This window comes from the organism of the source record quoted next, unplaced genomic scaffold (assembly GCF_019419815.1).
Source record: "Pyrus x bretschneideri cultivar Hongxiangsu unplaced genomic scaffold, Pyrus_bretschneideri_v1 Contig13, whole genome shotgun sequence".
NCBI lineage: Eukaryota > Viridiplantae > Streptophyta > Magnoliopsida > Rosales > Rosaceae > Pyrus > Pyrus x bretschneideri.
In genome coordinates, this window is record NW_025999424.1 from 995,567 (window position 1) to 1,018,590 (window position 23,024).

Sequence of the window (23,024 nt, forward strand, 5' to 3'; positions counted from 1 at the left end):
TTATCCACTATCAATTATTTTGATTATTGTAGAAAAAAATATCCGTTAAATTAAAGAAACCACAAATTCAAAGAAAGAGGTTCAGTTGCAATCTTCAATTTAACAGAAATTTTTCATAAAATAAACGAATAATTGAAGTTGGGCAGACTCGGAGACTGGTCAATCGATTTATATCAACAAGGGGACTTTTTTGGTATTTCCAAATGCTTCACCAAATTGGGGCTCTCACTTTTTATATATATAGATAATCAAAATGAGACGTTATCGACCTTATAAATCATTTTGGATAAAAAGCAATAAAAAATGAAAAAATTTGAACAAGCCAAAACAAACAGCGTAAAGTTGCATGTGTGCCCCGCCCTCACGCACCTGCCTCTCTCGCTCCTCTCTCTCTCTCTTTCTCTCCCCTTTCTCTCTCTCACGCCATTGAAGCCATCAGAATTCAGATTTCAAGCTCTCTCTCTCTCAGATTACAAAAACCCTAATCCCATGTGAATCCGATTTTCACAGGGAGATTAATAAACCCTGAATCTCAATCCTTAATCCACCATGAATTTACACTGACAACCCAGAAATCCCATCCCCCCCATTTCTCATTTTTCCAGTCTCTGCAAATCTCCCAATTTGTAGAGAGAGAAAGAGAGAGGAGAGAGAGAGAGAGAGAGAGAAATGCCAAGCGTAGCTGTGAAGCTCTACAGCGTGTTCTTCAAGTTCCTCTTGAAGCACCGTTTGCAGAACCGGATCCAAACCCAACCCGACGAGTTCAACCCGTTTGGCGTCACCTCCCGACCCGAAGAAACCATCGCAGCCCCCAATCCGATATTCGACGACGGCGTCGCCACCAAGGACATCCATATCGACCCCATCACTTCTCTCTCGATCCGAATCTTCCTCCCCGAGTCCGCCCTCACCCCACCCGAACCCGCTCCCAAGCCTAGGGTTAACAATTTACCGAAGCGATCCGATCTCAATAGAGAGCCCAACCGGGACGACCCGACCCGCCAGAGCCTTAACAATTTACCGGCCACCCCTTCTCGACGCAACAGCTATGGCAATCCGGCGGTATCAAATTTGGCGAAAAGCGAGCAGAGGAGGAACAGTTACGGGTGTAGCAATGACATGGAGGGATTGAACTTGATGGCGAACGCCGGCGTGGGAGTGTACAGAGGCTACTCGCCGGCCAGTTCGACCAGGCCAGGTCGAAAATTGCCGGTCATGTTGCAGTTTCACGGCGGCGGTTGGGTCAGTGGGAGCAACGACTCGGTGGCCAATGATATATTCTGTCGGCGGATCGCGAAGCTGTGTGACGTCGTCGTTTTGGCGGTTGGTTATCGGCTTGCCCCGGAGAATCGGTACCCTGCGGCGTTTGAGGACGGGTTGAAGGTATTGAATTGGCTTGGGAAGCAGGCCAATTTGGCTGAGTGTAGTAAGTCCATGGGAAGTGGAAGGGGAGCTCTCGGGGGCGTTACGGAGTTTAAGAAGACCGATTCTCATCGGCATATCGTGGACTCTTTCGGGGCGTCGATGGTTGAGCCCTGGTTAGCTGCCCATGGAGATCCAACAAGGTTATAATCTTGTTTTAATCACTTTGAACTTGCATTTCTAACCTAGTGTGTTATGATTGATGATGATATATGAGTTTACAGTTTCTTAGTTCAGTTTGTAGGTATTGATGTATTGTGGTTTGCATAAAAGTTGTCGGCATTTCTTTGGATTTTATCGTTCCTTGTAGCTGGATTTTGTTACTTGTTTGATTGCCAATCGGTTTCACGATGGAGATATTGTTAGCCAAATCTTGGGACCAGTTTTCCCAACTTAAAATACTTGTCTAGGCTGGTTGCTGGTGGCAATGCTTTAGCTTTTGAGTTCGTTTCCATCCCATGAGAACGACGATTAATGTCAATTGAGTCAGAACGACGATTAATGTCAATTGAGTCAGAACGACGATTAATGACAATTGAGTCATATGTATGAATAGATAAATAGGTTGGTCAATTGCGCTTATTTCAACTTAGAAGGGCAATGTATGACCTCATTATCTTACTGATTCCCCTTCACAAAAGAAACCGTCTTCCTTTCATGTTCCCTTAGTTTAAATGAATAAGTTGGTAAGTTTTCGAAGATTTACTCTGTTGTCTTTACGTCAGTCAGCATTCTGCATTTTGCATTTCATTTTTTTATGACATGTCCAGTTGATTAGTGGTTGCACTGTTTTGTTTCCGTTATGTCTAAACTGAATAGCTGCTTGCTTACCTTAGAAATAGAGTGTAACTTAGTTCGCTGCATTTTCTTATTCCGTAAATATAGTTTCTTCTGTTTGTTTTTGTTTTCCTCTTGTGGAAAATACTCTTGAAGAAAGCTACATGGGAAATTTCTAACTTGTTCTGATATCACAAACAGATGTGTTCTCCTCGGTGTGAGCTGTGGTGCGAACATTGCAGACTATGTGGCCCGGAAAGCTGTAGAGGCGGGCAAGCTTTTGGACCCTGTGAAGGTGGTTGCTCGGGTTCTGATGTATCCGTTCTTCATTGGAAGTGTTCCCACCCATTCTGAGATAAAACTGGCAAACTCCTATTTCTATGACAAGGCAATGTGCATACTAGCATGGAAACTATTTTTACCCGAGGACGAGTATAGCTTGGATCACCCAGCTGCCAATCCCCTAATCCCAGATAGGGGCCCGCCTTTAAAACTCATGCCTCCGACCCTTACGGTGGTGGCAGAACATGATTGGATGAGAGACCGCGCCATTGCTTACTCAGAGGAACTTCGGAAGGTAAACGTTGATGCACCGGTGCTGGAATATAAAGATGCAGTTCATGAATTTGCAACCCTTGATATGCTTCTCAAGACACCTCAGGCCCAGGCTTGTGCAGAGGACATTGCCATCTGGGTCAAGAAATACATCTCGCTTCGAGGTCACGAGTTCTCATATTAGGTAGGAGAAACAAACACCCCAAGAGATGTTGCCACACAGCACAACCATCTCCGCCCATCTCCGCTTGTGTATTCTGTTAGAAACTGACCAGAGAAAACCGGTTTTGCTGTCATTACCTGGAATCATACGACATTGTTTAGGTGGTTTCTTCCTCGTTCTCTCGGGTTGTTTCAGTTTCGAAATCGTTTCCTGTGACTGTCGTGTTGTGTCCTTGTAAGATAGAGAAGTTGCCAGAGAGTAGATATTAGATGAGCCTGTGAAATGTTTACCCTCGTTTTGTAGCAAGAAGCGCCGCATTCGGACGCGTTCTTGCGCCATTTTTTCCCTGTGCATTATGATGTACTGTTTCTCATGAATAGAGTACTCAGTTCAATTAAATACTCCCTAATTTTGCTTTATGTATTTTGGGATGGTTAATTTGAACACGATTTATTTGACCCTGACGGGAGTGCATGATGACTTTTCGGGAGCGCCAACAACTTGTTTTTTACTTTTTTTTTTTGTTGGCGATTATGGTAATGAAACAGACAAATGGGCACATTGCCCTGAAAAATTCCGTTTCAAATACTTGGTGTCACGGAATCACTTGTTAACCTATGTTCTCTATACTTGGGAGCCACGCCACGTCTTTGATGTTGGTAAAATACCATTAGCCACTTGGGATCAAGGTCAAAAGGATGTTTTTTCTTTTCTTTTTTTTTTTTTTGGAAAAATTATGTAGCATTAAAATGCTTGGAGGCTAGATTGATTTGAATTATTATTTTATTGTGGTTCTGTAAATTCAGATCATTTAATACTCGTAACATTAATGCTACGTAGCATTGAAGTGGAACTTTTTTTTTTGATATAATGTAATGAGGGACGAATCAAACTTGGTTCATATGCAAGCATGAATACTTTTAGTTAATTGAGTTACAATGTATTTATGTTTTCACAAAGATTTAATTGAGAAATAAATTTACTTATAGAAATAAATTTACTTACATGAAAATGCTATTGTGATGATATTCCAATGGAATTGCATGAATTCTCTTTAATTGGGCCACGGCCGAGAGTCAAATTATATTTTGGGTGGTGCTATTCACACATTCATTTTCACCTTTTATATTCTTCTTAATTTCGGTCCATTAAATTGAATAAATTGAAGAAGATCAATAGACGAATTAACAATGATGTGTAAGAGACAAAAATGGTGCGTAAATAACACTACTTTATATTTTTCAATTGTGATTTACTTGCCTTCAAATAATATACTTTGATAATACTTTTACCGAATTACCTTTTCTCCCAAAAATCCGACTTTTCCACCCGAATCCGACCCGTAAAAGCAGTTGCTCTGTCTCTCTCTGTTGGTTTCTATTTTGGGTGTTGGATGCTACTGCTCTCTCTCAAATCAGAATTCCGAGCTCGGAGCTCCACCAGTCCAAATCTCCATTGCATCTCCGATCCGGCAAGCCATCGCCGTCGCTCCTTCAGCTCCTCCTCCCAGACCCGTCGCCTCACTCGTAAGCATTTTCCAATCCACTTTCTTCTTTCCCTCTCTGTTTTTAGCTAAATGTCTGTAACGGATCTCTCTCTTTTTTATAATTATTAAGGAAATTTCGCTTCAATTTAATGCCATCGTCTTGTGATTAATTTCCTAATTAATGTGTTGGTGAATTTTTTTTACAAGGAAATTAATCATCGAATTGTGCATGAATGCGGGGATTAATTAATCGAGCTGCAATTTCCCGCTTTCACGATGCAACTGCAAGCATTTAAAGCCAAATCCAGAGTAGCACTGCTCGTCGCCTTCGTCTTGTGTGTTGGTTTCGCGGGTTTATATGATTTGTTGAAGCCCGTCTCCAATGGCTGCATCATGACGTACATGTATCCCACCTATATTCCCATCCCTACCACAACTCCCGTTTCTCCTGCGAAATACAGCTTGTATTTGTACCACGAAGGATGGAAGCAGATTGATTTCGAGGAGCATCTCAAGAAGCTGAGCGGCATTCCCGTTCTTTTTGTTCCGGGAAATGGCGGTAGCTACAAGCAGGTGAGGAAATGGGAGCTGGGTTTTGTTGGGTTTTCGTTGAAATGCTCGTTTTTGTGTTTTTAGTGATGATTCTTTATCGGAATGCTTGTGTCTTATGACAGTGGAATCTTGCTTTTTGTGTTTGTTTTGCATTTTTCGGTTTTGCAGGTTCGATCACTTGCAGCAGAATCTGATAGGGCATACCAAGCGGGGCCCCTAGAGCGTACATACTATCAGGAAGCTTACTTAACTCCCGAAGAGGGAGGGGAGGAGATTGATGTGACTTCCTTTAAGTTGCCCAACCAGTATGATTCCAGGTTGGACTGGTTCACGGTGGATCTTGAAGGGGAACATTCTGCTATGGATAGTGCTATTCTTGAAGAACATGCTGAATTTGTTGTCAACTCCATTCACAGGGTCCATCTCGAACTCTCATTAATTTTTTCCAATTGCATACGAAGATGAAACTTTTATCTATTTGTTTGATGGGCCTCAGGTATCCCACCTCCTAGGGGACGAAGGTGAAACTTTTTGATGCATGGTAAACATGTCTTTGGGGGATCATATTACATTTTCTTAATATTGCATTATGAGGAAGTTTTATGGAGTAAATGACACAGAAATACTACATGCACTTCTTTATGTTCAACAGAATGTGTTCTGCAATGTAAATACCTATATTGGAATTTCACGTTTCAAATAGTCCGAATGGTTGTTTTCATTCTTGACATGATCCAGTCCCATCCAAATTATGTGGGGTCACAGAAACTGTCAACAATAATTAATGCTCTGGTAAAGAAAGACCTTACAACACATAACCATCCTGTCAATAATTTAGGCATGTAGTTTTTTCACTTTTCTAACATTGTTTTAGTTTATAAGATGTTCAACCTAGAACCTTGTGTGCAGATTTTGGATCAATACAAGGAATCTTATGAGGCTAGACAAAGAGAAGGTGCTGCAACCTCTGGGAGTTCCCCAAAAAGTGTGATATTGGTTGGTCACTCAATGGGTGGTTTTGTTGCTAGAGCTGCAGTTATCCATCACCGTTTGAGGAAATCAGCAGTTGAAACAATTGTTACTCTCTCCAGCCCCCACCAGTGAGTTTTTGGCTCCTATGATAGCTCTCATTGTCAAAGTGAATGCGTTAATTAGTGTTTGATGAAATGTATCTATTTCATTCAGATACCCTCCTGTGGCATTGCAGCCTTCCTTGGGCCACTACTTTGAACGAGTTAATGATGAATGGAGAAAGGGATATGAGGTCCAAACGACTAGAGCAGGACATCACGTGTCTGGTTCTGTTCTCTCCCATGTTGTTGTTATATCCATTTCTGGTAGTTATAATGATTATCAGGTAATTACATTTTTCTTATTTTCCTGTGGTATATGATTCTTGGGGAGAGACTGCAAGGGTGTTATAATATATATATATATATATTTTTTTTTGTGTCACCGTAGGGTTGTTCATAACTTAAGTTGTACATAGACATCGGTGTATAAAATTATAAATATGTTGTGTTTGCGATACTATAAATTCTTGCTATGTGCCTTAATTCTGTGAGTGCTGTTACTCTTGTTTTTTGTCTTTAGGTAAGGTCCAAGTCAGAATCACTTGATGGAATTGTGCCTCCCACTCACGGTTTTGTGATCAGTAGTACGGGCATGAGAAATGTGTGGTTGTCAATGGAACATCAAGCTATTTTATGGTGTAATCAATTAGTTATCCAAGTAAGTGGGAGTAACTTCTTGAACCCAGAATTAATCATCATAAAAGCAGTTCTGAATACATATGTTCTTATCTAGGTAGCGCACACTCTCCTTAGTTTGGTAGACTCTGGAACAGGCCAGCCCTTTTCTAACACTCGAATAAGAATGGCGATATTCTCAAAAATGCTTCGTAGTGGGATACCACAGAGCTTCAATTGGAGGATGCAATCTTACTTCTCTCAGAAATCAATACATGTTCCTACTAGAGACATAAAAGATAAAACTGGTACTGTATTGTCACATCGTTTGTTTTGACAGGGTCCATTGTATTGCTCTGTATAGTGTGCTAAAGTTTTGGATGTTTTTTTTATTAGCTGTTTTAGCAACGTTTGACACTTGAAGAGAGAAAGTAGTCATGAAGTTATATCATTGAATTACATGTGTAACATGATTGCAGAATCGCTGTACACTTCCGCTGCATGTCCTAGCAATGTTCATTGGAATGATGATGGCCTTGAGAGGGACCTATACATTCAGACGACCACTGTCACTGTTTTAGCTATGGATGGTCGAAGACGGTGGTTAGACATACAAAAACTGGTTAGCACCAGCAAATTTTCCATCTACTCAATACCGAACTCATTATAAACTTAATTTCAAGCTTATTGCTGAGTTAGCTACTTTGTCCTGATTGTTCTTGATCTCCTTTTTTCTCAGCCCCCTCTTTTACTTTTTTCATCAACCTTGTTTCCAAGCTAGGTTCTTAAATTGTTGTCATGTAAACAACATGATCTGGAGATTAGTTGTTGTATATCTTGTGCACTGTGTTTGCATGAATATGACTGGGGCAAAATACTTTTGAAGCATTACAAAATGATATTGGACCTTGATATATTCTTTTCCTTTCCATTTGTTCTTTTCACGCTGATAGAACTTGTTAATTTTCTTTTATTTTTTGAATTTCCAATATCTGATAGTGCTCAGACTTTAACCAATATGTGCAGGGGTCAAATGGAAGAAGCCACTTCATGTTTGTGACAAACCTTGCTCCATGTTCTGGGGTTAGACTTCATCTGTGGCCGGAAAAAAGAAACTCAACTTCAAAATTGCCTCTTTGTATAAGAATCCTCGAAGTGACATCGAGGATGGTGCGCATTCCATCAGGACCAGCACCAACACAGGTATTGAGTGTTGCATTCGTGTCCATGTTTTAATGGGATAATTGTTGCATGCTCTTATTTGTGGATATGCTCTATCTTTTTAGATTGAACCTGGAGGCCAAACAGAGCAAGCTCCTCCTTCTGCTATATTTCGCTTGGGACCTGAGGACATGCGTGGTTTCAGATTCCTGACCATATCAGTTGCACCTCGTCCGGTATTGTTTCCCCTCAATGTTTCTTTTTTTATTTAAAAGATATATATATATATATATATATATATATATATATATATATATATATTGATGGTTGGTTCGCTTGTTATGTTCTTGTAGTAGGCCTTGCCTAGTTGAACTGGCTGTCATCTCCCCTTGTCTTTCTCTTCAGTCCTTTTCACGGTTTTTTAAATAAAAAAGTTTTGACCTAGTTGGTTTGGCTTATATTGAATAATACTTCCACTCTCTCATAAAATGTGATATTTCAAGTGGTTTGATTTTTGTATATGAGTGGTGACAATCTATTGATCAGACTATTTCAGGCAGACCTCCACCAGCAGTTTCCATGGCTGTTGGGCAGTTTTTTAATCCAGAGGAAGGGGAACGAGAGTTCTCCCCTTGGTCTATGCCGCTATCTAGTTATTCTTATAAGGTTAATATCTCTATGATGCTGCTTTATTCTGGAATATTGAAAATTGATGAAAATTAAAATTTAATTCGAATGGTTTGATATTGACTGTGCATGACTTGGTTTCAATGCAGGACATGTCTTTGAAGGAGAATCATCCTCTTGCTCTGAATCTGTCATTTACCACGAGCTTGGGTCTTCTGCCTGTCATATTCTCTTTGAAGACTGCAGGTTGTGGGATAAAGAATTCTGGACTTCCAGATGAACAGGCTGGAGATGAAGATAATAGCAGTAAGGATTTATATAAACAGTAGTTTTTCAATTAATGTTTTTGGGTTCTATTTGTTATCATGGATTAATGTAAAACATTATTGATGAAAAAAATATTTGTAATATGTTTATATTCTTGCACAATATTGAACCTACTGTTCTTTTCTCTTCTTTTTGGCTAAGCTGGTTCTTTCTTGGTATAACAGAGTTGTGCAAGCTTCGCTGTTTCCCCCCTATAGCATTTGCTTGGGATGACACGTCAGGTCTCCACATATTCCCGAATATGTACAATGAAAAAATTGTTGTTGATTCTTCACCAGCACTATGGGGTTCATCTAAAAGTTCTGAGAAAACCTCTGTTATGTTGCTGGTAATAAGTCATCTAAATTTTCATATTATTATAATATGATATTGGCACAAGAAATTTGTAACTTACAGATTCTTTTCAGGTCAAAAATATGGGATTCTAATTATTTATTCCAATCATTCGTTAAATTCGATGGTGTTTATGTTTGTGTATGTATGCTTCTTTTCAGGTAGATCCACATTGTTCATATAGAAGTTCCATGACTCTTTCTGTCACTGCAGTTGCGAGTAGGTTCTTGCTTTTATATAATTCACAGGTAATGATTCTCAACTCTCTCTCATTTTTTAACACTTCTTAATAAAGAAAGAGGCATGCTTCTGAGTTTATTGATGCTCTCTTGCAGATTGCTGGTTTCTCCCTTGTTGTTATCTTTTTTGCATTAATGCAGCAAATATGTACGTGGGATCTTGACCAGCACATACCTTCGATTCTTACGGCTGTGGAATTTAATTTGAGAATCCCACTGCCATTTCTCTACCTTGCCATTGCCCCGATCTTGCTTTCTTTTTTCCTATCCTTTTTGACTTCACAACCCTTTCCTTCATTTGCTAGCTTCACCATAGTCTCATTGACTTGTTATTTACTTGCTAATGGCTTCGTAATTGTTCTTATTTTGATATCCCAACTCATCTTCTATGCGGCCGCTGTTGTACATATTTTCATCAATACAAGGTCAGCAGGCTTTCTCTGACCACTCTTTATTTTCTTTCCATGACTTGAAAATCAATTAGCTTGAGTATTCTCAGCCAGTGCATATGCGCATGTTCACTGGTTTTGTGCTGAATAACAAGAATTAGTCTCTTGCAGGTTTCAATTGGGGGAAAAAAGTGTTCACCGATTTATTAATCTTTCCTCCGCTTTCTTTTCATTGAAGGTATACTTTATCCTGTGGTATAATGTAATCGTTACAAGCTCATGTTTCTTTAGGCAAGTTTGCTCATTCACTTTCACATGGTTTTTTTCATGAACAGGTGGTAAGGGTTTTAAGAACCAATCCGGTATTCGTTACAGCACTTGTTGCAATTACTCTGGTGTGCTTGGTTCATGCAGCATTCGGTCTATTTATAATCTTGTTATTTGATGCTTTGAGCTGTCACAGTGCACTTTGCAGGTATGTCCTCACTTTTTTTCTGGACTTTTATTGTCATCGTTGCTTACGTATTGATAATAATACGTAAAGCTTCTTGTCTCATATTACATTCAGGGTATGTGTGATAAAAAAAGATCCTAAGAGTTGCTTTATGTCTGTGTAACAGTTTTTTGAGCACTTCATTTCGCAGCCATACACGAAGGCATGAATTATTTGATGGTAAAAAGGAAGGCAATGACCGCTCCTGTCAACTTCCATCCAAAAGTGATGGTATATCAAACCAGAATATTCATTCTGAAGATTGCTGCTCCAACAGTCCAGTCTCTTCGAAAAGTTTTGGTGAAACACAGTTAGAGTTATTCCATCATCGGCATGGGCTGTTTATTTTGCATCTTGCTGCAGCACTCATGTTTGTCCCGTCACTTGTCGCCTGGTTTCAGGTACAGTAGTCCAACTATTGATATGTTTAGATTTCAAACCTTCTGCCTAGTTCTCCGCCTTTTTTATTCCCGTTGTGTAAGTGAGCTGGCTTTTCACAAAACGACATTTTTCTGGCTGCAGAGAATAGGGATGGGTCATAGCTTCCCGTGGCTCTTGGATTCATTTCTTTGCACCGGTGTGATCCTTCATGGAATCTTCACCGCAAAGCCCGAGTCCAGTTCCTTCTTGGTTTCTTTCCCTGGCTTCCGAAACTGTGAAGTGAGTCTGAATTTTCTGTACCTGCTAGCTGGATACTATTCCTATATCTCTTCCCTGGCCTTGGCTCCATACAGAGCATTTTATGGTATGGCTGCTATAGGCTTCACTTGCTGTGCTTTGACGTTCTTACAAAGACGGAACAGAGAAAAGGGAGAGCCCCATTTTGTTAGCCGAAAGCACTCTCACAGGCACTAACTTCGCCAGCAACACGCATTTACTGAGCGGCCAAATCTCCGGTAAGGTTCCTTGTACAAATACTGGTTACGAGTACATTCTACAGTTTTGAAATCAGAATCGTCACACGCACAAGCGACCCCGTACGTTGGTGTAACACGTAATACAGAGCGAAGATTTTGCAGCGTGACAATTGTAAGAGTTGCCTCCTTTTTCCGTCGGGGCAGTTTTCTTCTTCTTTTTCTCCTTGCACAATTGAGTGGTATGAAGCTCCTGTTCTGATGTGGAAGATTAAGTAGTTTGCCTTACTGTTTCATTGACTCGACCTGTGTATGGTGTTACTAATGGAAAACAGAAATTGGGAAATGGACATTCAAATTTGTTGTTGTGTTTGATTAATTTAGTTCGCAATTTGTGTTGGAATTTATGTGGTCTCAATATTTTGGAGGAAAAGGAGAGTGAACGGTCAATTTAGTTTCTAAATTATCATCTGAATAAAAATTAGGTTCTTAAACCTTTTTTTTTGGGTAAAATAAGTCTCAAAATTTGTTCAAAATTGTTAATTTCATCACTACTGTTATATTTAAAGTTATTCTATCCAATTTTTTGTTAACTTAAGTCACGTAACACATTTTAAAGGGTAACCGTCATTTTCTCGTCTATAAGTCCATAATGCTGTACATTGGTTGTGAATCTAATTTACTCTTCAAAGTTGACTTCGTACACTCTTATTTTTGAAAAAATGAGTCCTTAAATCTCATAAAAAAAATTACTAATCTAAGTGTATCACGTGACTTAAATTGATGAAAAATTAAATAGAATAACTTCGAATCTAACATTAAAAGTGTAACTGACAGGTTTTAATTAGTTTAAGAACTAATTTTTCTTAAAAAAATAGTTTAGAAATCTAATTTTCACTCGAGCGATAAATCGGCACATTACTCTCAAAATTAAGCACCAACCAACCAACCAACCAACAAACCAGTGAGCTCTTTTCATGGTTGGACACCAAAAAATAGGAAGAGGAAGAAGGGTTTTCCTTTACATTCTACTGGCATAAGTGTTTCATTTGGACTTTTCCAGGTGGAACATGCAGCCTGGGATTCAAGATCCTCGCTATTTCCTCTTGGAGCTTCTGCGCAGAGGTCTCTCTCCTGACTGTCCTCCTTCAACGCTTGCTTCCGTTTGTATCTTCTGTTGTCAAACCATACCTTAACCGCTTCAAATAATGCTAGCGATGAGTGTCGCGTCATCTTTCGTCGCTAACATCACTGAAGCGGTTAAGGTAGCATGGTTCAACAACAAGGTGAAGACGGAAGCCTTGAAGGACAATCAAAAGATAAACCTCTAGGGAGAGTTTATGTCGCATACAGCCAAGCAGTTGTTCATTTTGCCTTGCTTTTTTACGTACTCCAACATTGCCGTCCAGTCCACTGAAGCTCAGCCACTTTCCCGAAAGTCCAGTGAGGCACACATGGCGTATGATCTCATGTGGAAGCAAAGCATCAGCCAGAATCTTCCTCTTGCAGGCTTTCGCCTCCTCCAAATACTTTTCAACCACGCCGACTCTATATCCTCTTCCTCCTCTCAGTGGTTGCCAACCGGAGACCTTATCCAAGGGAACCAATACCTCATTCGTGAGCCGGTTTGGGACTATGTCAGCAACTCAGTGTAATCAGCCTCCATAACACCTGGTATTTGGCTTGTGGGAAAAACTTCCACGCAATGCTCGTGGTATTCTGCCATGTAGAATGCTTCTCTATAGGCTTTTCCATTACTACAGGATTTTCCAGTCATTCTTCTGTTTTGTAGGAGGTTCCAGTTGAGCTGCAGAGTGGTCAGGGGATTGTGTGACCAGGCCAGCGGGAGCAGTCGCTTCAAATATCTGCAGGAAGTCTCCACATCCGCCAAGGGGCTGTTTCCGTCTAGTTTAACCACCTTGAAATAAACTGTCATCGTCTTGGCTGTTCTGTCTGCAGCCTGTTGAAATTGGCATCAGCAAGAGTTGCGTAATCACAACCCGCCATCACAGTCATTCTTATAGCGAGCTGTGAAATGCAACTCTTGAATTGGATTTTGTTTGCTGCTTTGGAAACTTGCAGGTTTTTCATTCCAGTTGTAGATCAAGATAATTAAGTAGCAGTCACTTTGTTCTTCTTATTTAGTTAAGAATTAATTAATTGTGTGGATTTGATACATTAATATTAATTAATCGCTCGTTGTTGGATCTTTTACTTGTTCTCCAAGACTTGTAATGTCTCTGTATGTTTATCGGTTGAACATTACTTGTTCCCCAAGACTTCCAACATCTTTTCCAATCAGTTCAATGGATTCTAAGTTTCATAAGCACTGGAACAAAATGTTTTCTGCTCTCCTTCTGTTGAAGCCGTTGTCAGATTTTTCGCTTCTGAAATGCAGACAACTTTGTAGTAATAAGAAAATACTTGCAAAAGGCACCTTGTATGTTACTTTATGAAAACATTGTTCAACCAAATAAGGGAGAAAAAAGCTAGACTACCAGTCAGTAGTGTCACCAGAAATGGAAATTTCGAAACCGAAAGAGAAGCTAGACTACAACATATGTCGGGTAAGACGATGGTTAGTAGCTCTAGATGCCATGGCTCTCAAGTTTTCTCTTGCCGAAGAAATCAAAGAACTACTGGATTGATCAGGGATTCCCCTAAAAGCCTCAATAAACTCCTCCCTCTGCAATCTTAGAGCTAATGCAGCATCCTCATCCTGGCTTGGGATCCTTCTACTACTCATCCTCACATTCATCTCTCTTCTTGATGCCCTTAAAAACCGAATGCTTCTATCAGCAGTTTGTTCTTGGTTTCGATGCTCAGCTTCAACCTCTTCATCTTGGCTTAGTATTACCCGTCTTCTCCTCATGGTCATTTCTCCGCTGCTGCTTGTGCTTGATGCCCCCGATGCCCTTCTACTTAAAGCATTCCTTGCGTTATATACCGCCTTTCCAGGGCTTTGACGATCAGTTTCTCTGCCATTTGAGGCTCCAACAGCTTTCCTTGCTTCAACTTCTTGTGGAAACAAAAGCTGTATTGTGTTCCACAGAACCGTGTTGACGGTGCAGGATCTACTATTGCTGCAAATATCAAGCAAGATAGAGATAAATCCAAAGGCGCATTGCAGCATTGAGCATTAGCTGATTAATTAACCAATTATCTTGGAACTATGTCAGAAACATACCTGATTAGCTGCCTGCACTTGGGGCACCTCTTCCCACATTTATCAGCAGCAGACCGCAAGCACTTCTTACAGAAACTACAATCAAACAGTTGTACAAATCAGGACAAATTTATCGGTTATTCGAAGTCAAGCGGCATATGATTCAATCATTCAAGCTGTCATTTGGATCATCGAATGGCAATAAGATCGATAAACACAAATTTTAAGCTATGCTTTGTTGGTTTTGAAATTACCTGTGACCACAGGGAGTAGTACTTGGTTCAAAGCAAATATCCAAGCAGATCTGCCAAGAACATCAAACACGCTACGTTAGAAAACAAAATTCAAAGAAGCACACTCGACTTTGAGTACATCAAAGTTCTAATTGCTAACCAGGCATGCAGATTAGAAGGTTCTTACAGCGCAAGAAAGTTCTTCCCTGAGCTTATCCAAGCAAGGAAGATTCGTACTTGGCGGGCAAGAACCACCCGAGCTCTCAGCCATTTTATCTTCTCTTGTTTCCTTATCTTTATTCGCAACAACTTCCAATTCCACTTTCTTCTCTTTCCCACTCTCTGCACATCAAAAATATTACCCACAAGTTTTCATACAAAATTTCAGAAAAAAAGGTGCCGGCTTTCTGTAACCCAAGTACCCAATAGATCAAATGGAGAAAATCAGTACCGTCTTTCGCAGTTTCTTCGGCATCATCAAGATCAAGGACAGCTACAGGGATTGAGATCGGGCTCCTTCTCGGTGCTCTGCGCTTTCTAAAACACAAATCACATTCAAAATTAATCTTGTGCAAAAAAATCAAGAAACCCTAATGACCCAAATCCAATTTCAAAATTAAATCTTGTGCACAAATCCAAAGATTTAAAATCCAAATCCAAACCCAAAACCAAATTGTTTAATCCAAGCGGGCCCGAATAAGATAATTTTCAAGAAGAATTGAATAACCAATATTATTTGATACCTTCTTGATGAATTGGTGGGTGGGGTCTTGGAGTCCAAGACAGAGTGTTTCTTGTGTTTAAAATCTCTCTCCGGCGTATCGTCGACCACCAGGCTTGCGACTAGAAGGCTCTCTTCGTCCCAACCGGCCATGGCGGCGACGGATTTGAATCTAGGGCTGAATACAATCGCATTGCCGCTGGTGCCACAGATTTCGACTTCAACTAGGTCTGATTCTCTTTGCTGGTTTTTCGGGTTTATTGGACTCTGTTTTGGCTCTTCTTCCTTCCTCGCCATTTTTGGTTGTGCCTTTGGGTGGACCGAAGGGGAAGGGAAGAATCGAATTCCAGGAAAGAAAGAGGCTAACGAGTAAGGGATTTTGGTCCTTTTGCTAACGGTCAAATGTTTTGAATCTGGTGTTTGGTTTTGAATTTCCAACGGCTACAGATCCGGGTTTGAAAATTGTGCATGAATTTTTGATGCGAGACTCGTTATTAATTTTCGTGTTATAATATGATTCGACAATATAGTTGATAGGTTATGGGCTTGGGGTATATAATTAACATCTATTTCAATATGTTATGATGCAATTTTTTTTTTTTTTGGGTGTTTGTTTGTTTGTTTAGGTTATAAGAATTTCATTAATAAAAAAAGTGCATAATGTCATCCATTAGGAGTATAATTTCATGATTACAAACATAGCAGAAAGACAATAAAAAATTTACCTTACATAATTTATACAATTCTGATTGAATTATTCAATCAGGATTGTATAAATTATCAAAAGATTTTGACGAAGGATACCGCATATTTCTTAGACCTTCAACGGAGGAAATGAATTTCAATATAGGTGTTACAAATGACAAAGGCTTTTTAGCTATCCAGCCTTCACCCATATACCTGGAATTCAATGCAAAAGAGGAACAGTCTTCCTTCATTTTTGGCCTGCTTGAGATTCGCTGATCATCTCATCCCCTGTGTATATTATGACACTTAATGTATTTGGTTGTGTTTTAAACATCACGTAAAATCTTACTGACCAAAGAAAAAAAAAAAAAAAAAAGTGAGGGTATATATTTTGTCCACGTATGCACGTGTGACGTGTCCATGTCGTTTTTAATCAGTGTTAACTTTGTCAAAAAAGGTGGCACATACCTAATGGGACAAATCACTATTATATGTTTTGATTATCATTACCTTACCCTTTGGCAAATACTTTAGCAAAACAGATGCGACATTGTGTTTTTTTGTTTAGGTCGTGATAAGACATTGTCTTTATGCATGCAATTTGGGAAGGCCAACTTGACCCATTCTTGACAGTACGGCCCAACCTAAAGTTGATATAATCTTAGAGGGGCTAGACCAATTGGAAACCCAACTATTTTGAAGACTGTTAATCACAGTAAAAGCTCGTTTGAGAATTGCTTTTAAATTACAGAAAGTGCTTTTAGAGATAATATTTTTGAAATCAATTTTTAGTAACACTGCAATTTAATTCTAGAAAATAACTTGAAGTGCTTTATGTAGGAAGTACATAACTGGTATTTCTTGTAGGGACCTAGTGCTTCTAAAACCCAAAGTATTTTTCCTAAACTAGTTTTCAATCATTTAAAAGTACTTCCAAACGAGTTCTAAGAAGCCCCACTTGAGTGATGTTCGAATTGAATTGGTTTAGAAACTAGACTTTGGGTTGTAGTTTGAGCTTGATTGGCAATGATTACAAACAGTATTACTACTTTAAGAGAAATAAGAAGAACAAAAAAAGTCTATCCATCAGGGCATTCCACCACTTCCAATCTTGATTGACATTCTTATGTATTGAAATGATAAGGACAAGTACGTTAGTTATCGTGGTCATTAAGCATTCGATGACCAATGATCTAGATTTTAAATAGACGGCTACTTGCTATTCATACTTTTAAAATGCAAAAAACATGAACGATCAATCTATACATGCGTACGTGACTGATGCTAGTAATTCTCTCTCGTTAAAGATCTAGTATTTGACTATGATCAAAATGGCAAGACTTGAAGGTTCTTTTTTAACTAGTGATAAGGACGCTAGTTGTACCCAAACAAGATGCTAAATTCTCAAGAAACAAGTGATCAGTTAACTCATCAATTATACATTGACGTAGTTGTCTTCGAGATTTTTTGTCTGCAGGTGTGCACTTCTTCTGTAGAAAAGCATCACCTTAGAGCTTGGCTTTCTTCTTATAATTCAAAGATACCTTTTTGGTTTTTCCCAACATTAATTCCATTGGATACATTGGTCATTTCTTAATATGGTTTTTTACTTGCTAATTAATTAAAACTTGTTTTCATATTTTTGTCAGCATCAAAAGCTCATAAATCAGCCAACTTGAACTACTTGGCAAGTGCTAGTGACCACTCAACGATACGTTTTTTTATCAGAATTTTTGCTACAAATAAGGCACAAATATTATTTTCTGGCAGCTAGGGTTGCTATTGATGATGCCCTCCAACTGGACGTCAGTTTTGTCACCATGCTACTGGATGTTTGTTCTTGACTTCTTTCACCTACAATGATGTCGTGGACTGCGATTGGTCCATCCAAACCTCTATTTAAATTTCATCATATTAGAAAAACAAGAAGATATATACGAGAGTATAGGGTTGTATCGCGATTCTCAGTCGTTGACTCGTTGTCATATGGTGAGAAAGATAAAAAACACGAACACATACAACGTAGTGATATAAATTTATAGAGATTCTCGATTGACTCAAAAGGATCTATATATACTATTAGTATAAGGCTATATAGAGATTCTTGTTCGACTCAACCCTAAACTGGTGATAAAATAAATTTTCTCGACGGTAGTGAGCTAAAACAAGTGCGCGGTGAGTGTAGTAGCCCCCTCGGGCATGTTTCCTTGTATAACCAAGTGAAGAGCTAATGAGAGCCGGAATGGAATGTAAAATCGGATCCAAAGGTCTTTACTATTGAAAAGTACTTCGAATTGTTAATTCATTGCCCAAATTGAAATAGTTACTGTGTATAGAATACTTTTATTTTAAAATTAAAATAAAAGTACAAAAGCATAGACATGAATACAACTATTGTCCAAAGCCATGTGCCATTTGGGGAAGTTCAAAGTTGCATGCACCTCTCAAGGCCTTGGCATGGAAACATTATAAACATGTCGTGCAGCTGTGTACCTGCAGCATTCAAATAAAGTTTGCGAATTTAGGGCTTTTCCCCCCTTCTTTTTCCTTTTTCTTTGTATATTTTTTCCAATTTTTTTTAACTAAAGCCCTATTATTATTTGTTAATTAGATGTAATATAATATTTGACAATCGCGAATAGTCATCCTTAGAGCACCAAGATAATGTTTTCCACGCCTCAGACGTCGGTCCCGCCGCCCCAAAATGTTTGTGTTTCTGATTACTCTGCATCTCCAGAAAGATCATGGGGAATATTTCTGTGCATGAACCCAGTTTAAGGACCATATATATGATTGCTTATTTGGTTAATAATATTATTCAATAATCATCTTCTTAAAAATTGTCAACTGGCAGTGGAATTAATCCATATTTAATTCAGCAGCGTTGTTGCAATTTCATGCTTTTGCATGTACATGGAGTCCATCTTCTGAATTCCATCAAAGTCAAGAGAGATTTTTTAGTGTGATTGAAATATGAGTATATACGCTAAATAATATTATACAATTAAATGGAGGGACATTTGAAAAAATAAAAATAAAAAATTTCTCCACGTGTATAATAACATACGGTGTATTGCTCCATGTTTGGACACATTGAAAAATCTCTCCGAAGTCTATGTCTTTCTTCAAATTCGTCCAAAACCAGACTTCTAACTTGTCAAATACGTTGGAACACATATTTCTTTCTTATAATAGCTCATTGTTTAGGAAGTTTAAAAGATTTTGCACCTAAAATCAGCACAAGAAAAGTATATGTGTGTTAAGCCAATTCGTAAAATATAATTGTGTCTGTACATAAAAGTAGTTTAGAATATCACGAAAAAAGGAAAAAGGAGAAAACAAAATGTGTATGAGCAGGTTAGCACATCATATTGGTAGGCTCTGTACTCAAATTATCGATCAGACATAAGTGACCTCGCTGTCTAGGAATTATGGAGATTGTTGGTTACCCCATTGTGTTTTTTTCAAATCTTTTTATTGTTTGCTCAAAACGTCTTCATGGACATGCTTATATATAATTAGCTAGCATCAATGCTTTCTGAAAAGAAAAAAAAAAAAGGGTAAAAAAGAAAGGAAAAAAACAAAGGTATCATTGCTCACAAACTCATCAGTGAATTTGCAGCATGCAAAGCATATATTGTAGATATAGACTCACTGGCTTGCGACCATGCATGATTTTGCTTGCTAAACAATGCTAATTTGTGCATGTATTGATAAATTTCAAATCACGGTTTGACATTATACAAAAGTTTATATCTCATTAAAATAACAAAAAAAAAAAAAAAAAAAGTTTATGCACACATGTGAAACCCTAACTTTTGTCTGCAAAAAAGAATGAAGACGAAAAAATTTTCGGGCTAATTGAGTAATGCAATTGAGTTTACTTTCATTTTTACCAAAACTGATAATAAAAAAAAATTGTGAAAGGGGAAGTGGAAATGTTAATAATGTGAGTTAGAATCGTATCTTCTAAATATGAGATGAGAGATTTGAATAAGAAACTCTTTGCTCTTTTATCGCTTATGTACTTTTTTTAGTTAAATTAATAGATATTTGACTGATCAGAACTTAACCATTTCATGTCATGTAGCCAACTTTAATTGATTCATGTTTGGAAGTATTATACTTTGATTCAATGGTGAAAGCATCTTTGTCTCCCTCTCCCCTCCCTCTTTCTCTCTCTAGACTTCGTATAAACAAAAGAGTTGCCTACAACGACAAAAGTGGCCAGCCTTCAAGCAATAAGGAAACTTTCAATCTGACTATTTTTTTTGGCTTCACGATTAAAGCCAATGAGAGAGAGACTTAGGTTGTTAAAATTAAAAAATAATTATTTGAATTCAATGAAGGCGACCCACGTCTGTTTTTTTTTTTCCCCTTTTAATTTTCTCACAAAGGGCTTTGTTCATGGGGTGGTGCCATTTTTATATCTAGTTAGACTGAAATGCTTATTTCCAATTCAATCATTTATCTCCCCTCTCAAACAACAACGTTCTGATTTTTTAATGACTGAATGAACTGGCAAGGCATCTTTGCTTGGATTATAAGGCTCCCTTTTTAAGCTAGCCATCCCACTTTATTGTCCACTTAGGAATTCAGGCTTTCTCACTTTTGCGGCTCGGCTGAGTTTTGTTTGGTTTTGTTTTTGTTTCGAGGAACCTCGATTGTACTAGGGAAATTGAGTTTGCGACAATGGGAAGACAACCTTGTTGTGACAAGGTCGGACTGAAACGAGGACCATGGACTATCGAGGAAGATCACAAGCTCATGAATTTTATTCTCAACAATGGCATCCATTGCTGGAGAATGGTACCTAAACTTGCAGGTATATATATACTACTATTTAATTTGCATTTCGATCACGATCTTGTAGATTTCCATTCCCTCCATCCCTTGCTTCGTCTCGATCCTCATCAGATAATTTTGTATGGTGATCTAGGGTTGCTGAGATGTGGCAAAAGCTGTAGGTTAAGATGGATCAATTATCTAAGGCCAGACCTTAAGCGAGGTGCTTTTACTGAAGCTGAAGAGAATGAAATGATTCAACTCCATTCATGTCTTGGTAACAGGTACACAATTTGCCTACTTTTAATCCTCCATTTCCTTCTCTGAAATAAGTGTGATTAGTAGTGAGCCGTTGGTCTCTGAAATCTTGATATTAATGTCATGGCATGTGTACTAACTGATAGAGATGGTGTTTTTAATATTTTTGTGTGCAGGTGGTCTAAGATTGCTTCACATTTTCCTGGTCGGACGGATAACGAAATCAAGAACCACTGGAATACCAGAATCAAGAAGAGGTTAAAGCACCTTGGCGTAGACCCTTTGACCCACAAACCAATTGAGGAAAAAGAAAGCACTGAAGAAAATAAAGAGACAATTACTCTACACACAAACATTACTTCTTCATCGTCGGAAGAAGGACTACACGAGTCACAAAGCAATGGCTTGGAGGCTAAGCTACTGCAGGATAGTTATGGAAATGAAGGGTTTCCAGAATCAGATGAGAAATTGCAGAATGAGGTTCAGTTAGCCCCGTTGGATGACACGAACGATATCTTGAAAAATTATGAAGTTTTTTGTGGTAGCTTGGATTTGGGAACATTGATGTTGAACCAAGGAATTACCAACACCAGCAGCATGTCTAATTCGTATAGTACTTCTTCGTTTTCGATCGAAGATTCTAACAACGCTTCGATTTCAATAGGGGAATCCAGGCAGGAAAATTGTCGGCAACATTGGGTTGACACAGTCGATTCCATGCTGTCATGGGATGGTTTCAATAATCTCGAGCAAGACCTTTTTTTCTTTTGATCAAAACCGCCATTGATGAACATTATTTCCCATCACTCAAGCTACAAAATTGTCGCAACATTTAAATCCGATGATGTGATGATTTTGATTGAGAGTATTGCATTAATCAAATATGAAATTTCTAATTGTCTTGTGTGCTCAATGACTGTTAATTTCATGTGTTTATCATTAATAATTTCGACCGATATTGTAATCTAAACTATATGTAGAGGGTTTGTACCTGGGTGCTGCCGTCTTAGCCAACTTTACTACGTCTATATCTGTTTATTTTAATGACGGAAGGAGTAATATGTGGGAAAAATTAACCTTGCAATTGCTTATTGTTTAGGTCGTGCTAAGCACCGAGGATTAAGTGCATTAGCTCTCAAGCTCTTATAGTGTATGTATAGAGAGTGAAAGTTGTTATTAGCACTCGAAAAAAAATCATTATACACTTTAAATATTTACAATAGAAATAATAAAATGCATTTGAAAAAGTACAAAATAACATTTTTAAAGTGCAATAACAACTTCATTTCATATATAAGACTTTGATGCGTGTTATTTTTTTACTTAGTGTATGAGCGTAGAAGGATACCAAAGTAAGCCTTGTGGAACAATGTTCTAGAATCCACCAGATTTTGGGAAAAAACCAAAGGTTTATTTGAATACGTCTTGAATAATGGTGATTAAAATAGCAGTCATAAGGCTTAAATAGACTTAACTCGATCCTTGGAAAATTCAGGGGAGTTTTAAGGAATGTGAAAGAAGTAAATCGGATGTAAAACAGACTTTAAAATGTAGTTTTCGAAGTCTAAACGACTTCGGATGGATTTAATCCATCATATTTCCCAACAACGCAGTGAGTTTAAACTTGGATGCCGTGCTCTTTTTGAGAAGCATTATGTACCTAAACGGAGCTTGAACACTAAATCTATAACTTTCTATTATGTCTTTTTGTCTTCCTTCGGTCCATTTCATCTTCAATTCACTCGGTCATGTGTTCTCCATCACTTAATTACGTGCGTGCATTGTGCGAGCAAAGTGCGCAATGAGTCGACATGGAATCTTACGGTCTCCTCCCAACGAAAAAGGATAATCATCTGAAGCCATTGCCGAAGCTATTCAGTAATATTCGTCCTGGAAAAATACAGGACGGGATGCATATATTATAATTCAGTGTATGTTCAATGCAAATTAATGTATACTAATCTTTATTTTTAATTAGTATAATAAATTAAGGAAGTTGGATAGAATACCGGTTGGCATTAGTTCATCAGCTGACCCTATTACTTAGCATAAGAGTTCGTTTGAAAGTGTTTTGAAAATAGCTAAAAGTGTTTTTAGTTAATTTTTTT

At 38.4% G+C, this 23,024-nt stretch overlaps 4 protein-coding genes across 6 annotated transcripts; 3 read left to right on the forward strand and 1 right to left on the reverse strand.

Moving 5' to 3' along the window:
* The first annotated feature begins 661 nt into the window (after positions 1-661).
* On the forward strand, positions 662-3,336 carry LOC103960943 (probable carboxylesterase 11). Its single transcript, XM_009373444.3, has 2 exons — positions 662-1,565; positions 2,401-3,336. The coding sequence occupies exons 1-2, from the start codon at positions 670-672 to the stop codon at positions 2,936-2,938; spliced, it is 1,434 nt and encodes a 477-aa protein (XP_009371719.1). The 5' UTR covers positions 662-669; the 3' UTR covers positions 2,939-3,336.
* Positions 3,337-4,282: 946 nt separating this feature from the next.
* On the forward strand, positions 4,283-11,445 carry LOC103960942. Of its 3 annotated transcripts, none has more exons than XM_009373443.3 (19): positions 4,283-4,443; positions 4,611-4,976; positions 5,124-5,372; positions 5,865-6,055; positions 6,141-6,312; positions 6,549-6,686; positions 6,762-6,951; positions 7,123-7,265; positions 7,670-7,846; positions 7,930-8,040; positions 8,351-8,470; positions 8,581-8,737; positions 8,923-9,086; positions 9,253-9,339; positions 9,427-9,755; positions 9,891-9,957; positions 10,055-10,194; positions 10,340-10,613; positions 10,735-11,445. In XM_009373443.3, the coding sequence occupies exons 2-19, from the start codon at positions 4,680-4,682 to the stop codon at positions 11,065-11,067; spliced, it is 3,339 nt and encodes a 1,112-aa protein (XP_009371718.2). In that variant the 5' UTR covers positions 4,283-4,443; positions 4,611-4,679; the 3' UTR covers positions 11,068-11,445. The 3 variants fall into 3 exon arrangements, with proteins under 3 accessions (XP_009371718.2, XP_018506346.2, XP_048434787.1); XM_018650830.2 differs by having other exon boundaries at positions 10,364-10,613; XM_048578830.1 differs by lacking the exons at positions 4,283-4,443; positions 4,611-4,976; positions 5,124-5,372 and adding an exon at positions 5,472-5,496.
* Positions 11,446-13,494: 2,049 nt separating this feature from the next.
* Positions 13,495-15,670, reverse strand: LOC103960996 (E3 ubiquitin-protein ligase ORTHRUS 1-like). The gene is made up of 6 exons (XM_018650831.2): positions 15,209-15,670; positions 14,917-15,002; positions 14,653-14,807; positions 14,487-14,536; positions 14,254-14,328; positions 13,495-14,149 (listed from the first exon to the last, which is right to left on the reverse strand). Exons 1-6 carry the CDS (start codon positions 15,481-15,483, stop codon positions 13,618-13,620), a joined length of 1,173 nt encoding a protein of 390 aa, XP_018506347.2. The 5' UTR covers positions 15,484-15,670; the 3' UTR covers positions 13,495-13,617.
* Positions 15,671-20,038: 4,368 nt separating this feature from the next.
* On the forward strand, positions 20,039-21,828 carry LOC103960944 (myb-related protein 315). Its single transcript, XM_009373445.2, has 3 exons — positions 20,039-20,698; positions 20,813-20,942; positions 21,093-21,828. The coding sequence occupies exons 1-3, from the start codon at positions 20,566-20,568 to the stop codon at positions 21,685-21,687; spliced, it is 858 nt and encodes a 285-aa protein (XP_009371720.2). The 5' UTR covers positions 20,039-20,565; the 3' UTR covers positions 21,688-21,828.
* Positions 21,829-23,024: the final 1,196 nt, after the last annotated feature.